The sequence below is a fragment of the Mizuhopecten yessoensis genome, unplaced genomic scaffold (assembly GCF_002113885.1).
Source record: "Mizuhopecten yessoensis strain PY_sf001 unplaced genomic scaffold, ASM211388v2 scaffold715679, whole genome shotgun sequence".
Lineage (NCBI taxonomy): Eukaryota > Metazoa > Mollusca > Bivalvia > Pectinida > Pectinidae > Mizuhopecten > Mizuhopecten yessoensis.
The window spans coordinates 2672-21347 of NW_018479737.1; the positions used below are offsets into that span (position 1 = coordinate 2672).

General features: G+C 36.9%; 2 protein-coding genes across 3 annotated transcripts; both read left to right on the plus strand.

The window, feature by feature from the left end:
• The first annotated feature begins 987 nt into the window (after nt 1-987).
• Nucleotides 988-18205, plus strand: LOC110441185. 2 transcript variants are annotated; one of them, XM_021484283.1, is made up of 6 exons: nt 988-1022; nt 7218-7881; nt 8348-8767; nt 11759-11809; nt 12187-12216; nt 14335-18205. In XM_021484283.1, the coding sequence occupies exons 2-6, from the start codon at nt 7257-7259 to the stop codon at nt 17670-17672; spliced, it is 4464 nt and encodes a 1487-aa protein (XP_021339958.1). In that variant the 5' UTR covers nt 988-1022; nt 7218-7256; the 3' UTR covers nt 17673-18205. The 2 variants fall into 2 exon arrangements, with proteins under 2 accessions (XP_021339958.1, XP_021339960.1); XM_021484285.1 differs by having other exon boundaries at nt 11759-11797.
• Nucleotides 4555-5402, plus strand: LOC110441186 (proline-rich extensin-like protein EPR1). Its single transcript, XM_021484286.1, has 2 exons — nt 4555-4594; nt 4798-5402. Exons 1-2 carry the CDS (start codon nt 4555-4557, stop codon nt 5400-5402), a joined length of 645 nt encoding a protein of 214 aa, XP_021339961.1.
• Nucleotides 18206-18676: the final 471 nt, after the last annotated feature.

Consider the following 18676-nt stretch of genomic DNA (forward strand, 5'->3'; position numbering starts at 1 on the left):
CGTTGTTATTCGTGTCTATACTGGCGATTAGAACATGAAATTTGGTTTAAACTCTCGACCTATCGGTCTCGAGTTCAAACCCAAGTTTCATGTTCTAATCGCCAGTATAGCCACTCAAAACAACGTACTATCCCCTAATTCGGGTCATTTTTTTTCAAGGAAGAAAACGGTACACAGATTAAATAAATACCCCAACCCTCTCCTCAAAACACATGTCAATTTTAATTTCAGGGTAGTTCCTACATCGCATAAATTGGGCTACAATCATGTTCTTTTGTAATGCAAGAGCTTGGGTGTAAATTATGTTGGCTTTCGATCGGCGGTTAAATTTTCAAACAAAAAATAACTTGGGATCTGCAAGTTAAACACTGGTCCCTTTCTTGTCATCAAAAAATCATTTCCGGTCTAATTTTAACAAACAAAAAAACTCGCTCTGTTCGGCGTTGAGGATGAAGTACACGTACTTTTAAAATATTACACAAGCACCATAAATTCGCCCCCATACTATGACCCTTATCATGGATTAAGAGAATCCATTGCTAATTCTTACATGCTTCGTTACAGAGACCATATTCTAATATGATAAAAAACAAACATGAAAGAAAAAAGACGTTTAGAAAACAAATATTATCATAATACTCTAACATTCAAACGCAGAGTTTCTACATTTCTGTCCCTCCTTACACCTCGATAATCATTTGTCATAATACATGGTGACTTATAAATCATTGTAACAGGATGGAATTCTGAACATTTTGGGGTATCGACTTTTGTACTTTGAAAACATTACACACGCACACGAAATTCAATTCCATAATATGACCTTTACTTGTATCATGGTTTAGGAGAATCCATTCCAGCTATTGAATACATTTGTGTGGACTGTCGATAAGGCGGGAATTTTAAATTTCGAATATAACTTGTAAGTTGAAAAAAAAGGCAGAAAAACGTGAATATAAGTATTGAACTAGCACGCATTATGATATTTAAAACTTAATATTAAGTCACCACGTAGTCTATAGGTAAGTACTGACATCTTATTTATTGTCTGTGTCGGGTAACCAATGTCCTGCTGTAAGTGTCAACAACACCGATACCCTGTGAATCACCTGACAGATTTGTCACTGCTTGGTGTTAAGTTCGCTATAATAAAAGAGAGGATATGGATATGAAATGTGTACATTGCGTGTTCCTTGTCAATTTACACTAAAGTAAAATTTAATCATAGCGAATATTTCAAGATATTTCTTGTATGGTCTTAGTCGATAAAACATCAGAATAATTCGGACTAGTATGGTCTATGCACTTGGAATGATTTCCAAGCTGACCTTACAAATTAAATGTGTATTTATGCAAAAATTAAATATTATCGACAATGGTCACAAGAATGCCTAAATTGGCACCCATCATTTTGTTCAATCGTGTGTAAAAGTGGGGTTGTAGCCCACCTGGGGCGGGAAAGCGCGGCCCGAATAGGAAAATAGAGGTATCATTCTCCATCCACATGAAGGAACTAGACTAGATCTAAGTCCGTGATATAGAAAAAGAAATTCTAATAAATGTAATTAAGGTGATCATTGGGCAAATGACATTCAACTTTGTATAAATCATGGATGGTGTGGTCTCCCCTTAGCACGAGTGACAGTTGGGCATCAATAAGTTAAAAAAAAATCGTTAACAATAAATTAAGTCGATACTAGATGTGGAACTGAAATAAATTCGTAATTAAATACCATATTGACAACACTATGTAAAATAGGTAATTTTCACAGTTGACTTGTCGTAAACATTTTACCACCCCGAATTACACAGTGGCATATTCCGAAAGTCTTTCACGTTTCCGTCATTTTCCGCTAGGATATCGTAATTTTCAGCTAAAACTAGATCAGGAAAATTAACAGTATAAAGAGATAAATCAAATATAAGAAACGGGCGTAACGTTAGGTACAGTACAGGCTGACTAAGACCCTCTTCCACAGTGGGAGAGGAACTGGAAAATGTCATTCTATCCTGACAAGTGTAATTTCATGTCAATCACTAGAAATAAGTCCCCTGTCAAATTTCAGTACTCTTTAAATAGTCATCCGATCCAACACGTAGATGATGTGAAATATTTAAGCCTTAACATCCAATCAAACCTAAAATGGGACACTCATAAGTAAAGTGTGTGCCAAGGCTTATTCCACCCTAGGCTTCCTCCGCAGAAACCTAAATATATGCATGCACTGTATGGGACCTGAATATGTACAGTACGTGTTGATGACATGCTGAGCAAGCTCGGCTGGACCTATCTAGAAAAAACGACGTAGGGATATGCGCCTTTGTACCTTTCCATATAATTGTACACAGACAAATTCGGTTGCTCCTTCACGTCTCACCAGGAAGCCCATGCTCATTCCTTTTAAGCACCATCATGCAGAACTCAAGTCCGAAAACACTCATTTTTTCCTTATATAGCAAGTTTTGGTTACACGGAGAAACAAGTTAAAATCTTAGACATTGATATACAATATTTAGTAAGTTTTCGTTTGAAAGTTGTGGAATTGTCTATTTTCTTTAGGTCACTGTGTAAAACATTCCAGTCGTTTATACTGTCAATAAGGAAGTGTCTGGAATAAAAAAAAAAAAACAGTTCTATGTTTTGGCACTTTGAATTATTTTCAATAGCACTCAATATTATGTGTGTTGCATTTTAGTGAGATAGACAATGTATATATATATATACTTATAGTTATTAATGTATATAGATCTACTTCTTTTGCAGCATAAGTAATTTAATTTTTTCATTAACTATTTAAAAAAAATACTATAAAAATCAATCTAAAATGCAACTTAATTATTTTCGTTCTTCCTCGTTGAAAATTTGAAATAGCTGACATTTATGCTGAATATACATTGTTTGTCAATATGTTTAGGGTAAGAAACTTGGCACATCATTTGACATATCTTTTACTTTTCACAAATTGACTGACAATCTCTTTCATCAACATGCAAACTGATAACTCATTTAATGTTTTAAAAATAAATTATAAGAACATTTTTTTTTAAACAATTGCAGTCTTAAGGTTACGTGTTCCTAATCAGTAATATTTAAGTGAAACTGGGGCGATATGGTTGTCATATTTGCGCGAAATGAACTAAGAATTATGGCAATATTAAAAGAAGCTGGGGCGTAACGGTTTCTCTGTCTTACTTCATCCCATGCCTGACTTTCTCTCACACCCTCCTAAGACAAGAGAAATTTTATTTAAAGTCGGTGGGCATTTTAAAAACAAATAACAAAGCGCTATAGAGCCCTTGTCTGACATACGTGTTACATACAAGTTACATACAAAGACATTCACACTTGGACAAGCAGTGACGGATCCAGAGATCTATCGGGGGGGGGGGGGGGGGGGTCCAAATTTCCAGGAGGGTTTCCAAGTGGGGAAAAAATTAGGAAAATGGGTGGGGGGGTACCTGAAGCCCAAAAAAACACTCTGGATCCGCCACTGACAAGTAAGACATATTAACACTTGGACAAGTTAGACATATTAACACTTGAACAAGTTAAACATATTAACACTTAGGCAATACAAATATTTTATTATTCCTCATAGATTTTACAGCGTTTCTTGATTGGTTTTAACACATTACATGACAGGATAATAAAACATAGGGTATCCCTCACGCGATCCATTTTCCCTGTCGAGTATCCCTCTCGGAACCCCTCACGAATTATCTGACGAGTTAGACTCTCTAACGCCCGATGTGTTCTGGACGACACCACAAACATCAACAATGGCTGCAAACGGGAGATTCCACCTCCCAACAGCTGAAGAACATGAAGGGCGATTATTGTTGTTTAATTCGATGTGAAATCAAAACTAATAGTGAGAGGTATTTGCAGTATATATATATATGCTACAATGAAATAAGGGCGAACAAGTCAGTCGCAACAGTGACAACACAGGGGCTCGTTACATTGCCTAACGTTGATGTATTTTGGCTCACCTGCCCGAAGGACTGGTTGAGTGGTAAACACTCCGGCCTTCCACGCGGCCTGGGTTCGATCCCTGAAGTCGTCATATTCATGGATATTCAGAAAAAGTGATTTTCTCCTGCCCACACAACTCCAACAACCCAGGTAGAGAATAAAATGGTCTAAGGTGGATGTTGCGGTATTTGTGCTGTAGCATTCAAGCGAGTTGGCACTATAACTGATACCGTTGGAAGCACTGTCCCGCTACAAACAGACCACACTACATTTCAAGCAAACACGAAGGCATACACACATGGGGAGATATAAGCCAGGTGGCATAGGACTAGAAGTTAGCACCTGATAAGGCAGCTCTTGTGAATTACTCATAAAAATGTATTGAATTCACGTATATGCTATGTGCTAATTGTAAATCTATGTACTGTAAAGCACTTTAGAGTGGCTTATGTTAGCTACATTAGGCGTTGTATCAAATGTTGTTTATATGGATATATATAGATAATCAATGTTTTTCATAAAATAATAACAAAAGGGCAAATAAACTTCCTTATTTAGAGAATTGTTTAACTTTTTTCATGTCGGATGATTGGATGACCGAATATGCCCAGCCCTTGTGTAAGTTCGGTCCACATTGGAATCAGTATAACTATGACCTCACAATGCATGTATCCTATGGGCCGTACCTGCCCCGGTGTCAATGGACGAACCTGACCCAAATTGATATATTAAGAAAATTGTATACCAAAGCAATACGAAAGACAATACTAAGCGTTTATGTATACTGCTAAGACCCTCAAAATTATAAATATTTGCTCAAGACCAAAAATATCTGGATTGGCCGGTGTTAATTCCCGGGTCAAACTTGCCCCGGCTCCTTGTCCCTAACCCCATATTGAACCCTCCCACACTGGATCAGCCCCGGCTCCTTGTCCCTAACCCCATATTGAACCCTCCCACACTGGATCAGCCCTGGCTCCTTGTCCCTAACCCCATATTGAACCCTCCCACACTGGATCAGCCCCGGCTCCTTGTCCCTAACCCCATATTGAACCCTCCCACACTGGATCAGCCCTGGCTCCTTGTCCCTAACCCCATATTGAACCCTCCCACACTGGATCAGCCCCGGCTCCTTGTCCCTAACCCCATATTGAACCCTCCCACACTGGATCAGCCCTGGCTCCTTGTCCCTAACCCCATATTGAACCCTCCCACACTGGATCAGCCCCGGCTCCTTGTCCCTAACCCCATATTGAACCCTCCCACACTGGATCAGCCCTGGCTCCTTGTCCCTAACCCCATATTGAACCCTCCCACACTGGATCAGCCCCGGCTCCTTGTCCCTAACCCCATATTGAACCCTCCCGCACTGGATCAGCCCTGGTTCGTTGTTTTTCAAAGCACCTTAGAAACACTTACAAACTAAATATTCGTGATATGCATAGGAATAATTAACCAAATTATCCCTATGCAGATTTTATCCCTGCCGTCCATGTTGGAAATTTGGACCTTTATCTATTTTTTCCTTCATCTTTCTTTACTTAGCTGTTGCGATGATACAAAACTCGAAACAAAAAATGTGCATAGATTTTTTTTGTATCTGTGATTGTTCCATTCCATTTTTCAATGGACATTCCTTTTTGATTAAAATCAGCCTTTTTTGAAGTGCTGGGCAATCGTAACAATATAAGACCCATATAGCTTTTCTGTTTCTTTTCTTATATGAACTGGACAACAAAATGAATAGCTTTTAATAACTTGTGATCATGCATGATGAACATCTCAGAATTTTAATTTTAATTTTTCTTTGAACTGCTGGATTGCCAAAAGAAATCAGAAGAAGGTTTCAAATCAGTGCTTGTATGGAGTCAAAAAAATAATTATTGGCATTAATCATACCTGTTTGCTTTCTTCAGATGGTACCGTAATGTACTGATATCAGTAATAGCCAATAATGAATACATTTAACGAACAAAACTGACCTAGGGCTTTAAATGTGGGATCTTCTTGAAACTACGTGTATTTATACTTTCCATAAGTATAATTTACTGTTTATTACATTATGCAATTCTGATGCCAATAGTAATCACATACGTTGTAACAAAAACGTATATACACAATTACTAATGTACTGTAAGAGAATTTTCTGCATATTTTTGTCCAAAATAATTTGGTAAGGTGAAGAAGCAAATGGCTTAGCAAAATGTGCCTTTTTATATTAAACTCATAGTATTAAATCAAGTAACGGAAATATATGACAGTATTCTGAAATGAAAATGCAGAAAAAAATTGTCGTGTTTGAATATTCAGAAAAAAAACACACTTTTTATTTGATAATTGTGATAAAATAACTTCAGAAGAACTTTTTGAAAGTAGTATAAATGCATGAAATACGTACACTAACGTCACATCAAAGATATCCTTTATGTGAACCTGCCTTCAGTGTAGTTACAAAGCAAACATGTGCACTGAACTGTAGGGATAAGAATAAACAAAATCAAAATATTCTTAATAATGTAGTATAGCTGCAGAACATTCAGATTGACTTCAGTAAGTATTGTCGACGATGTCGCGTGTCAACAGTGACGTCAAAGTCGCGTCACAACATGTTGTCAGCGTCAATTCATCATTTCACAAACAGCAAAATACGTGGAATGGTATATAGATACGGACTTATCAGTATCAACCGATATCAATCATTTGAAGCTAAGGACAAATGACGAAGTACTAAATTGAAACAGTTTTCAGTTCGGGAAAAATGAAAATATCAAAATAGTATATAGAACATCGAAGGATTTTATCAGTAACATCGACTTGTAAAAAGCTTGTAGAATTGTTTCTGAGCATAACAATCTGCCAGAGATACGACAAAAAGACAAGGTGTTCATTGAAAATGTCAAATTAATTGTTTGTGCCAAAAAAGAACATCAATGCAGTCACGCATGCTGCTGTTTTTTGCGTACATGTGTTGCTTTATTGGCTCGCACTGCTCGGCGATGGCCGAGAGTGCCCGATATTAATGGTACAAATATAGAGGCAGTGCAAAAAATGGGAAATTTGACCAAATTAATCATTCTCTGGAAATATCTGATGGTTACTAGCCATAGTTTGTCAAATTTATGACTAATATGGGTGGTCAGCATGAATATTAACTCAGTAGTTGGTACTGTGACTTATTCGGGCATTAGATTTTATTAACAGCTATGTAGATGTAGAATCTAATGTATTCCTTTTCTTTCAGCATCTACCTCTCCCCAAATCACCTATAACAGCTTTGACAATGGCCTCCAACTATCAGTCGAGCAGTGTAACCACTAACTTCGCCCGACTGTCTAGACTTGTCCTTGATGTTGTTTGTGACCTTCTCAGAGATGTGCTCGAAGCCAAAGTGCCACCCCCAGGACTTACTGCCATTCTAGGAAGTCAAAAAGATCAGCTTTGCAGAAATCTTGAACATCGTCAGCGACAGATTCTTTATCCCTCAGGTAGAGTGTTCTCAGGTACCCTGGAAGACTTGGACTTTACACTTCTATATAAACTACTAAGAAACCTCCAGAGTATCAATATTCCACCACACCAGACTGGTTGGGGGAAGCCACCAGACCCAGCAGACAGGTCACTTTCAGCTAATATTGACCGGTTGAGAGTCCAGCGAAATGAATCTTATGGACACCTGTCGACTGCATCACTGTCTGATTCAGACTTCAATAATAGGTGGTACCTCATCCGTCAGAGCGTGTGTGAAATTGAAAAGGACGCTTTGACAGGTGACACATACGTAACAGCTGTGGATGATCTACTGACCGTGAGCATGGACCCTGAGGCAGAGACATATTATATAGAGGAACTAGAGAAACAACACAAGGCGGACTTGGAGGTCAAGGCCATTGTACATGAGGTCAAAGGTCAGTATACTTTACATTGTTTCTAAAAACATTTGACCTTGTTTGTGAATATTTGAGGAAATCTTATTATTAAGTATTTTTACTTAAAATATATTGTTAACAAAAGCATACAGACGAAGTTCAGAAACAGACCTATTTCCTGAAGTTGTAGCAGACAGACACTGTCAAGATTTTTAAAATGAGATTTAAAAAATCTAATGAAATGTGATATAATGTATATTGGCCCACCATCACATGATGGCTTAAATCACTTTTCCCTGTGGCAGTACTAGCTGTATAAACACCAATACTAATTTTGTCTTTTTCATTTTCTAAATTGGAAGTCAAATTAATGTCCAAATCTATCTTCAAATTGTTTGCCCACCACCATCAGATTACCTAATTAAGATGTTGATATTTTCAAATGTAGCTGATTTAAATATATTTGCTGACAAAGTCTCATTTCTGTGTTGCATTTGTCTTACAGCTAGACAGGAGGTCATGGCAACAAACATCAGTGATGTTTCCACCAGGCAGGAAGTCATGGCAACAAACATCAGTGATGTTTTAAACAGACAGGAAGTCATGGCAACAACCATCAGTGATGTTGCCACCAGGCAGGAAGTCATGGCAACAAACATCAGTGATGTTTTCACTAGGCAGGAAGTCATGGCAACAAACATCAGTGATGTTTCCACCAGGCAGGAAGTCATGGCATCAAACACCAGTGATGTTTCCACTAGGCAGGAAGTCATGGCAACAAACATCAGTGATGTTTCGACCAGGCAGGAAGTCATGGCAACAAACATCAGTGATGTTTCCAACAGACAGGAAGTCATGTCAACAACCATCAGTGATGTTTCCACCAGGCAGGAAGTCATAGCAAGGGATATGCATGACTTAAAAGGTATAATCAACATCGCTTAATCAGAAACTGCTTTGAGTGGTATACAAAATTTCATCGTTAATAGTTCAACTTTAGAGGGTCAAAACAAAGTCACTGTTAAAATCTCACCTGGTCCGTCTGGTGTCAATGTTTTAGCTAAACTTCCTCAAGGGCTAGCGAGCTTATACAATGATATGGCGTCTATCGTTCGTCCGTCCGGTGTCCGCCGAATTTCTTTTTAGCAACTTCTTCTGAATAATGAAGAGGTCACAGGGGTCAAATATGTAAAAAGCTGCTTCTGAAGAACTGAAAGGAATAAAATGTTAATATTAGACTGGTAGCTAGCTTCTTGGGATAGAGCCTGACAAAGCTTGTGAGTAAAAATGACCTTGACCTACTTTCAAGGTCACAGGGGCAGATTTATCAAACACTACAAACAATTTCTTCTGAATAATCGACAGGCATAGAATCATAATATTTGGCTGGTAGCTTCTTCAAACAGAGCCCAAAAAAGTTTGCAAATGAAAATGACATAGACCTACTTTAAAGATAACAGAGGTCAAATATGTCAATGACTTCAAACGACTTCTTCAGAAGAACCGAAAGGCAAAGAAGCATAATATTTGGCTGGTAGCTTTCTAGGTTTGAAAATTAAAATGACCTGTACCTGCTTTCAAGGTCACAGGAGTCAAATATGTTAAGCAATTGCAAATGAAGATGACCTCGACCATTACAAGGAATAGATATGTCAAAACCTTTAAATGACTTCTTTTAACGAACTGAAAGACATAGAGTCTTGAATATTTTACATGTAGCTTCCTTAGATGAAGCCGAACAGTTGGGGAATAAAAAATATTTTGACCTAGTTGCAAGGTCACAGGGATTAAAGGTGTTAACATCTTGAAATGTCTTTTTCTGAATTTCCAGAAGACTTGTGTGATAATATTTGTCCAGAAGCATGATAGAAGCAGGGGCTATCACTTGTGTTCCAATTAACAGCCTATCTTAACATTCAAGGTCACAGGAGTCAAGTTACTAGACATTTTTAATTATTTCTTCTGAATAGCCAAGAGGCTTAGATTGATGATATTTTATCAATGTTTTGAAGGAATGATCTTGACCCACTTTCTAGGTCACAGGGGTCAAACGACTTAATCTCGTTAACAAAGGGTCACAAGGTGATGATTCTTTGGATTAAGAGCTACCAAGTTTGTTCAACTGAATGACTTCGTTAGACTTTCAAGGTCTCTAGGGTAAAATTTGAAAATCTTGTAACAGGTTGTTTTTATTAACCAAGAGTCATAGGTAAGGATATTTATCTTATAGCTTAATGTAGGCTTTAAAGTGTTAGAATTATAGTAGATGAACAATGCATGCCGATGAGGCTTCTTGTTTCTTTAAACAACTTCTTCTTCTTCTTAAGTTAATCACTGATTGGAATTTAACCATATTTGACTTGAAGCATCCCTAAGTGGTGGGAATTCAAAATTTTACAAATTGTGGGGCTGACCCCCCTAGGGGGCTGAGGGATGGGGCCAAAAGGGGTCAATTTTGCTGTATTATTTTAAATGACTTACTCTCTGGAACTAAGCGATGGATGTCAACCATATTTGACTGAAAGCATCCCTAGGTGTTGGTGATTCAAAATTGTACAAATGGTGAGGCTGACCGAACCACTCGGGACATAGTTTCTTAGTCACAGCTTGGAAACAGTTGAGATCCCCACCCTATAACCATGTATTGTTGAGCATAAAGAAACGAATGCAGTCATGATATTAGAATTGACCCCAGGGTCTGTCCCATCCTTGCAGACGTAACCCTTGGGTCATAACTTTGAAACGGTTGAGATCCCCACCCCAAAACTATAAATACAAATGCTGGGCAAAAGGAGACAAATGCATTCATGATATTTGAATTGATCCTGGGGTCTGACCACAACCCTATGGACCTAGTTTCTGAGTCACAGCATGGAAACAGTTGAGATCCCCACCCTATAACCATACATCAAATTGCTTGGCATGAAAAATCTAATACAGATATGCTACAAGTAGTGGCCTTGAGGTCTGGTATATTCCCTTGTTTCTCATTTGGAGAATATTTTGCCATAATTGCTTAGATATCCAGGTGAGTGATACAGGACCTCTGGGCCTCTTGTTTTTTTAAACAACTTTTTCTCAGTAACCAAATGGCCTAGGATGATGGTATTTTTTTAAGTAGCAAATCGGGATGAAGGGCTACCAATTGTGTTCAATTGAATGGCATTTACCAAATGTCAGGGTCAAATATGACCCGATTGCATCACAGGGATCTATTGGCTTATACCAACTCTAACCACTATTTCTTACTTATGAAAAGGATCAAGGTGATAATATATTGCCGTTCACATGCTGGAATGAAGAGCTATCAACTTTGTTCAAAAATGTCTTTGACGTATCTTCAAGGTCAGAGGGGTCAAATATTCAAACACTTAAAGTGACTTGATCTAAAGAACCGAAAGGTCAAGAGTGATATATTTGGCCTGTAGCATGCATAGGGGAAGGCTATTAAGTTTGTTGAATTGATCATGAATGACTTTGACCCAATGTCAAGATAAAGGGGCAAATATGGTGAAATCTTTCTATATACTTCTTTTCAATCTTGTTCAAATGAACAGCCTTCACCAATTAAGGAAATTGTGGTCAAATGTACTAGCCTATGGTGATGACTTTTGACCAGTAGCATGCTGGGACAAAGGATAACAAGTTTGTTCAAACAAATGGCCTTGACCCTCTTTCTACATGTGTTAAAATTTTAAAATGACTTCTAGATAACGTAAAGTCTCATGATATTTGACCAGTAGCTTGCTAGCATTAAGGGCTTCAAACTTTGTTCAACTGAATGACCTTTTTCATCATCCAATGCCACAGATGGGACATTATACAAATTTGTTTTGAAAATAATTTGTTGAACTTTAAGAAATTGGAATTCAATTGACTTGACTATGTAATAAACATGTTTGTCATATTTTTCCAGGTAACCTGGCTGCTATGAATGTCACAACAGCAAACACAAGCCATGCCGAAAGTAAGTTTGAAAGCTGCAAGGTTGCTGGATCAGTTATAGAGATTATCTCCCCTTTCAATTAAATTTCAGTCAATGAAAACAGATAATCAGGTGATTTAGTGAATCATTTAAGTAAAAGAAACAACATGGCTATTTTGACAGAACATTGCTATAAGGTGTTTGCGAGTCAGAAGACAAGTACCTGTACTTGTTCTCTATACATGTAATGATATCTACTAGTGTACTACATGTATTATGATTCATGGTTAGGAAATAATCTTGTCAAGTTCAGATTACAACATGATATTACTAATTAGTAAGAAAATTGTCTGTGATAAATAGTTTATTTAAAATTCAATCAGCTATGCCTTACTTATTTAATATAAATGTCTTTACAGAAATCCATCCTGACTTAGAACCCATGATAGGTGAGTCTAAACTACTGGATTGGGCATGGTTAGAGAAGAAACGCAGATTTCCTCAAAATTTGGACCAGAACAACAGGCATCATCTAAAGATCTATGAAAGAAGTCTTTTACTTCTGTTTGAACAAGAATCTTGGTTCACCAAAAGAGAAGTCTTGATATCCAGATGCATCCCCAATCCGATTAAGTTTATTCTTTCTCTGTTCCTATACACTATGGTATAGGATTTAACAATAAGTACATAACAGGTTATGTTTGGTGAATGTTATTGCAGACAATCTTTGAAATGCCCTTCCGAACAATATTTCAAGTACTTGTATAATTGATCATGACTTCTGTATTGAATCAAAGGTCACCAGATCATATGACTTGTGATGTCATGTCATCAGATCTTACACCACAGATATTGTAGAGGAACAGAATGGAAGCTTCGTTTTGAATCAGATTTGATTTATAAGCTCATCTAGAACAAAGTACCAGTGTGAACTAATGTGGTGGTGCTTCATCTGTCGTCGTCCCTGTCGTCCATCAAATTTCATGTTCAATGACATCTCCCTAAATATTGACCAGCATTTAACCGAATTCTAGCATTTTTAGGCCGAGGCGATCAAAAGATTTAAAATGTTGTGGCTGACCCCCTACCGGCGTGCTGAGAGACTGGGCCCAAAGGAATTAAATTGTCTGATTTGCATTAAATGATGTCTCCTTATATACCCCCAGCAACGAACTAAGGTGTGTATACTGGAATCACCCTGTCCATCCGTCCGCAGTGACTTGTCCTGAAAACTCCATTTTAACTAACATGCATATTTTATTGAAACTTCACTTAAATGATCAGTATATTATGTAGTTGTGCATCGGCATTTTATTTTCATATCGCAACACTTTTTAAGGGAGTTACGGCCCTCTATTGGAAATAACTTATCCGGAAATCCCAAGGTCAAGGTCACTTACTGATGTTTAAACTTCCAGCATCTGCGGGTATAGGTTATCCTCCAGATGACAGTTCTAGTTAATTACTGTGTAGATATCGACCAAATTGTAGTGGTAGCATACCTAATTCATTGGGATAATAAGTTATACAAAATAAAATAGCTGAAACCTTGGGGGTTTATGATTTTGATCAAAAGGGGTCAAAATTGAAGATTTTCTTTTAATGACTTCTCTTCATTGGGAAGGCTTTAAAAAAATTACTGTGATAGTGTTTGTGGCCCATGGGGGTCAAAAGTAATACAAATAAAGGAGCTGCCTTTCTTGGGGCTCTGGACCCAGCCTACTCAGCAGATTTCAAGTTAATTTCCCAAATAGCCAGGTGAGCGATTCAAGGCCATTGGGCCTCTTATGCTGTAATGACTAAGTTTCTTCATTCATGAGGCATTGGATTGTAGCAGAGGTCTTTTTTTTAAATGCTTTCACTGGGGTTTGATCCAAGGACCACTGACTTACCAGTCTGACCCTCTACTGATTGGGCTTAAAAGATATTCTCTTAAGCTTATTCAGCAGCATGCCAGATCAGTAAAACAGAGGACCCAGGTTGATTTCTAGCAGAAGCATATTATTGGAACAAAGCATAATGTAATGTTGAAAGTATTTCCAGCGATTAATTCTATTTGACAGCTTAAACTAATATGTTTTGTGTTGTCATACTAAATGTATTTGTGACGTTATGATCATATATATTTATCAACATTCTTTTGATAAGAAATGGTAAAACCTTGAGTCTTTTAAACATAAGTCAATCAAGTTACCAATCATTGGGTAAAATATATGTCACATATAATGACAAGGTTTCTTGTCTGAGCTTGAAACATTATTTGGTCATTTTAGCTGAATGAGTATTTAAGCCTTATATAATGGTAGTTATTGCCATCTTTTGTGTTATCTTAACCGGTTACACATTTTTTCCATGTTTGGTAAAAGATCAGTTGATTTATTTTTTGATACTACCATTAATTCACTCATTTAACTCTTCCTTTACAAATTATTCTTCACAGTATTCTAAAGTATATTGGATATGATTCTCTGACTTATAGATTTAATAGCCATATTGGTTACATTCTAACAAATCCATTTCATATAATTAAGACTTTTCAGTCCATATTTCTTTTCTTTTTTATACAGAAACAACCAAAGCCAAGATCAAAAAAGAAAAAGAGGAGAAAAAGTTCTACCCCACCAAAGGTTTCTGTGATGCTAAAGAAAAGCTACTAAAGAACAAGGTTGTCGTCATCAAGGGAAACACGGGAGACGGTAAAACAGCAATCGCCGTTCAACTCCTTCATTGGCTGAGTCAGGAGCAAGAAGCAGGACAACCCTTACAGCTTCATATGATTGAGAAATTAGATTTATTGGCTCCAAACTTAAAACTGATCACTTTTATTGATGATGTTTTTGGTGAGAAAGATGTGTGTAAAAAGGATGTACAAGAGTGGAACAAAAGAGTCTCGGATGTAAACACACTTTTTGTAGATGAACGAACCCAGACCAATTTTCTCATCATTACTATTCGTAACGAAATATTCAATTCTTTAGAAGAACGTTCTCTTGGAACAATTTTAACCATAGATAACATTATTGATCTGAGTTCACATACATACCAAGTTGCGGAAGAAAAATCATTTTTTTTAGAGCTGTATAAGCCAGAAAAATTTTCTTGGACAGATAAAGAAAAAGCACGAATTTCAACTTATGCACCAAACATTGGATTCCCGCAGTGTTGCCAACTTTTCTACAATTCTGAAGAATTACAGAAAGAACGAGATAGATTTTTTGAAAATCCTTTTCATTTCTTGAATGAAGCATTGTCAAAATTACAAGAATGTTCTGCACTTTTGTATCTCTTCCTTAATGGCGGAATGATAAAGGTAAAAGATCTGGATCCAAACAATACAAAAATCAAAGAAAAATGGCTGAAACAAGCATTTTCAGTAAAGTTGATTGGTGGTAAATGTGACAAAGCTTCTTTGTTTCATGATAACATGGGAAAAGTTGGATATATAAAGGACAGTTTCAATGAATTATTAGGCTTTTTGGTAAAGAAGGAGAAACATTGGTCTGGTGAGGATGTGTACAGATTTAATCATGATTCTATATATGTTGCTGTGGCACTTTTGTATGGACAAGTCACACTGATTGGCTTCATACAGAATTGTCCCAGCAAATCCCTAAGTTATCTAACAACCTCAAAAACAGCTTCAAACATGATTGTCATAGCATCTGATCATTATACAGAAATGTGTGAGCGTCTACTCCGAGAGTTTGAATGTAAGAAGTATCTATATGGTACTAGTATTGGCTCTCTGGATGTATGGAATGATCCTGTATTTGTTAAAAGATTTGTGAGGTTTTTGAATGACAGAAAAGTTGACAAACTTGATGTGTTGAATAAAGCATGTTATTTTGGTGCAGGAGAATGTGTTTTATATCTTCTGTCAAAAGGTGTAAAACCTGACAAGTACACAGCATGGTGGTCATTGATTAGTATACATCGGAATGATAGTAGCAGACAAGTGTGTTTACTTAGGAAAATTGTTGTATACTTGAATGATAAGACAAAAGTTGATGTGTTGAATAAAGCATGTTATTCTGGTGCAGAAGAATGTGTTTTATATCTTCTGTCAGGAGGCGTAAAACCTAACAAGGACACAGCATTGTCATTGGTTACTAGTGAACATTGGAATGATAGAAACAGACAAGTGTGTTTACTTAGGAAAATTGTTGTACATTTGAATGATAAGACAAAACTTGCTGTGTTGAATAAGGCATGTCATTTTGGTGCAGGAGAATGTGTTTTATATCTTCTGTCAGAAGGTGTAAAACCTGATAAGGACACAGCATGGTGGTCATTGATTGACAGACATCGGAATGATAGAAACAGACTAGTGTTTTTACTTAGGAAAATTGTTTTATGCTTGAATGATAAGACAAAACTTGATGTGTTGAATAAAGCATGTTCTTCTGGTGCAGAAGAATGTGTTTTATATCTTCTGTCAGAAGGTGTAAAACCTGACAAGGACACAGCATTGTCATTGGTTACTAGTGAACATTGGAATGATAGTAACAGACTAGTGTGTTTACTTAGGAAAATTGTTGTATACTTGAATGATGAGACAAAACTTGATGTATTGAATAAAGCATGTTCCTCTGGTGCAGAAGAATGTGTTTTATATCTTCTGTTAGAAGGTGTAAAACCTGACAAGGACACAGTATTGTCATTGGTTAGTAGTGAACATTGGAATGATAGTAACAGACAAGTGTGTTTACTTAGGAAAATTGTTTTATACTTGAATGATGAGACACAATTTGATGTGTTGAATAAAGCATGTTCTTCTGGTGCAGAAGAATGTGTTTTATATCTTCTGTCAGAAGGTGTAAAACCTGACAAGGACACAGCATTGTCATTGGTTAGTGGATGTTGGAATGATAGTAACAGACAAGTGTGTTTACTTAGAAAAATTGTTGTATACTTGAATGATAAGACAAAACTTGCTGTTTTGAATGAAGCATGTTATTCTGGTGCAGAAGAATGTGCTTTACATCTTCTGTGTGCGGGAGTAGAACCTGACAAGGAGACGGTGTTTAGTGTGGTGGAGGGAGGGAGTGTTAAAGTGTTACGTAAACTACTGCAGTATGATGTCACTCCTACAGCGAGGTATTATTACAATTTCAATGTCCTACATACGGCATGTGAGTCTGAGAAAGAAGAGATGGTGACGTTGTTATGTGACACTTACCCACACTTGGTACACGACACTGGTTGGTTAGGACGAACCCCGCTCCGTGTTGTGGCACGGAGAGGAAACTGTTTTATGTTTCAGACAGTGGAGAGGTGTGTACTTAACTCCTTATATAGAGTTGAGGACCAACAACATAAGTGTGAGTTAGTAGATGGTCGTGTTGTTCATAGGAACTGTGCATGTGCTCAGTACATGGCGCAGTTATTGGGTAATGACGGGGGAACGGTGTTACATGAGAGTTTTGTGAGGGGAAACAGGGAGCTTTGTTTATATTTATGTCGGTCGTACCCAGCACTAACTACAGCTGTAAGTAATGCCGGGAGAACGGTGTTACATTATAGTTGTATGATGGGAAACAGGGAGGTTTGTTTATATTTATTTCAGTCGTACCCAGCACTAACTACAGCTGTAGATAATGACGGGTATCATTGTCTACATTACTTAGCTTTGTTAACATCAGATGTAGACTGGTTCACTGAGTGTGAAACTCATGTTAAACAACACCTAGAATCTACAGGACGTAAATATGACAGCACCACCATACTTGACAATAAAGGGGATTCTGTTTTAGACAAAGCGAAGGAAAGGGCAAAGTTCTGGGGGACAAAAAACGACCCTTTGTTAGATCATCTTATAAAAGCGGCACGACGATTTACCCAAAAACACACAAAAACACCCAAAAGCACCCCAAAACACCTCACCTCACCGATAGCGTTTAGCTGAAGAAATAGTAAATTATTTTACCAACTGTAACGAATGAATGCAATTTGTTTTATTATCTGCGGAAACACGGAGGTATTTAGTGACTTGCAAAATATATCGCTGCAAGTAAAGGGAGGTAAATCGTTGAAGAAACAAGACAATATACACAACTATGCAATTACAAATAAGTAAACTCCATTTAATCCTTTTGTCTGATGTATGAGTATTTAATCCTTTTGTCTGATGTATGAGTATTTAATCCTTTTGTCTGATGTATGAGTATTAAATCCTTTTGCCTGATGTATGATTATTTAATCCTTTTGTCTGACGTATGAGTATTTAATCCTTTTGTCTATGAGTATTTAATCCTTTTGTCTGATGTATGAGTATTTAATCCTTTTGTCTGATGTATGAGTATTTAATCCTTTTGTCTGATGTATGAATATTTAATCCACCATGCAGAGCAGAGGTGAGCAAGGCATTTTTTTCTGATATGTTAATGATAATGATGTTAAAATCCCAAAACCAAATTTTATTAAAAAAAAAAGGGGGGGGGGGGGTTNGGGCTTCGTACCTCATGGATTCGCTTGTGTAGAGTGACAAGTGTTTATATTGTCATCAAGTATTGATACATATTACTTGTTTATCTTATATATGGTTATCTATCTGAAATATCTGGTCGCTGTGTGTTATAGGAAACTAAGAGACTGTTTTTAACTGTGATAACATGTTATCTGAAACTAAGAGACTGTTTTTAACTGTGATAACATGTTATCTGAAACTAAGAGACTGTTTTTAACTGTGATAACATGTGGCGGTCAGATACTGTTTGCTGAATTATGACTGATACTTGAATATTCGGTGACAATCTTATATGAAATATTTAATACTAAAAAAAAGAAAATTATTGCATTTCTATATATACATAAAATGTACAATAGATGTATGGATGATTTTATCCTTCCAGTATTATGCTACCCCTTCACAACTGAATTGATTTTGTAGAATGTTATTCTTTGTATGGT

Coding starts and splice junctions, on each gene's coding strand:
- LOC110441186 (XM_021484286.1), top strand. CDS start 4,555: ATGTCGGATGATTGGATGACCGAATATGCCCAGCCCTTGT. Junction 4,595..4,797: donor CGAATATGCCCAGCCCTTGT/GTAAGTTCGGTC, acceptor TATTTGCTCAAG/ACCAAAAATATCTGGATTGG.
- LOC110441185 (XM_021484283.1), top strand. CDS start 7,257: ATGGCCTCCAACTATCAGTCGAGCAGTGTAACCACTAACTTCGCCCGA. Junction 7,882..8,347: donor CATTGTACATGAGGTCAAAG/GTCAGTATACTT, acceptor TTTGTCTTACAG/CTAGACAGGAGGTCATGGCA. Junction 11,810..12,186: donor AAACACAAGCCATGCCGAAA/GTAAGTTTGAAA, acceptor ATGTCTTTACAG/AAATCCATCCTGACTTAGAA.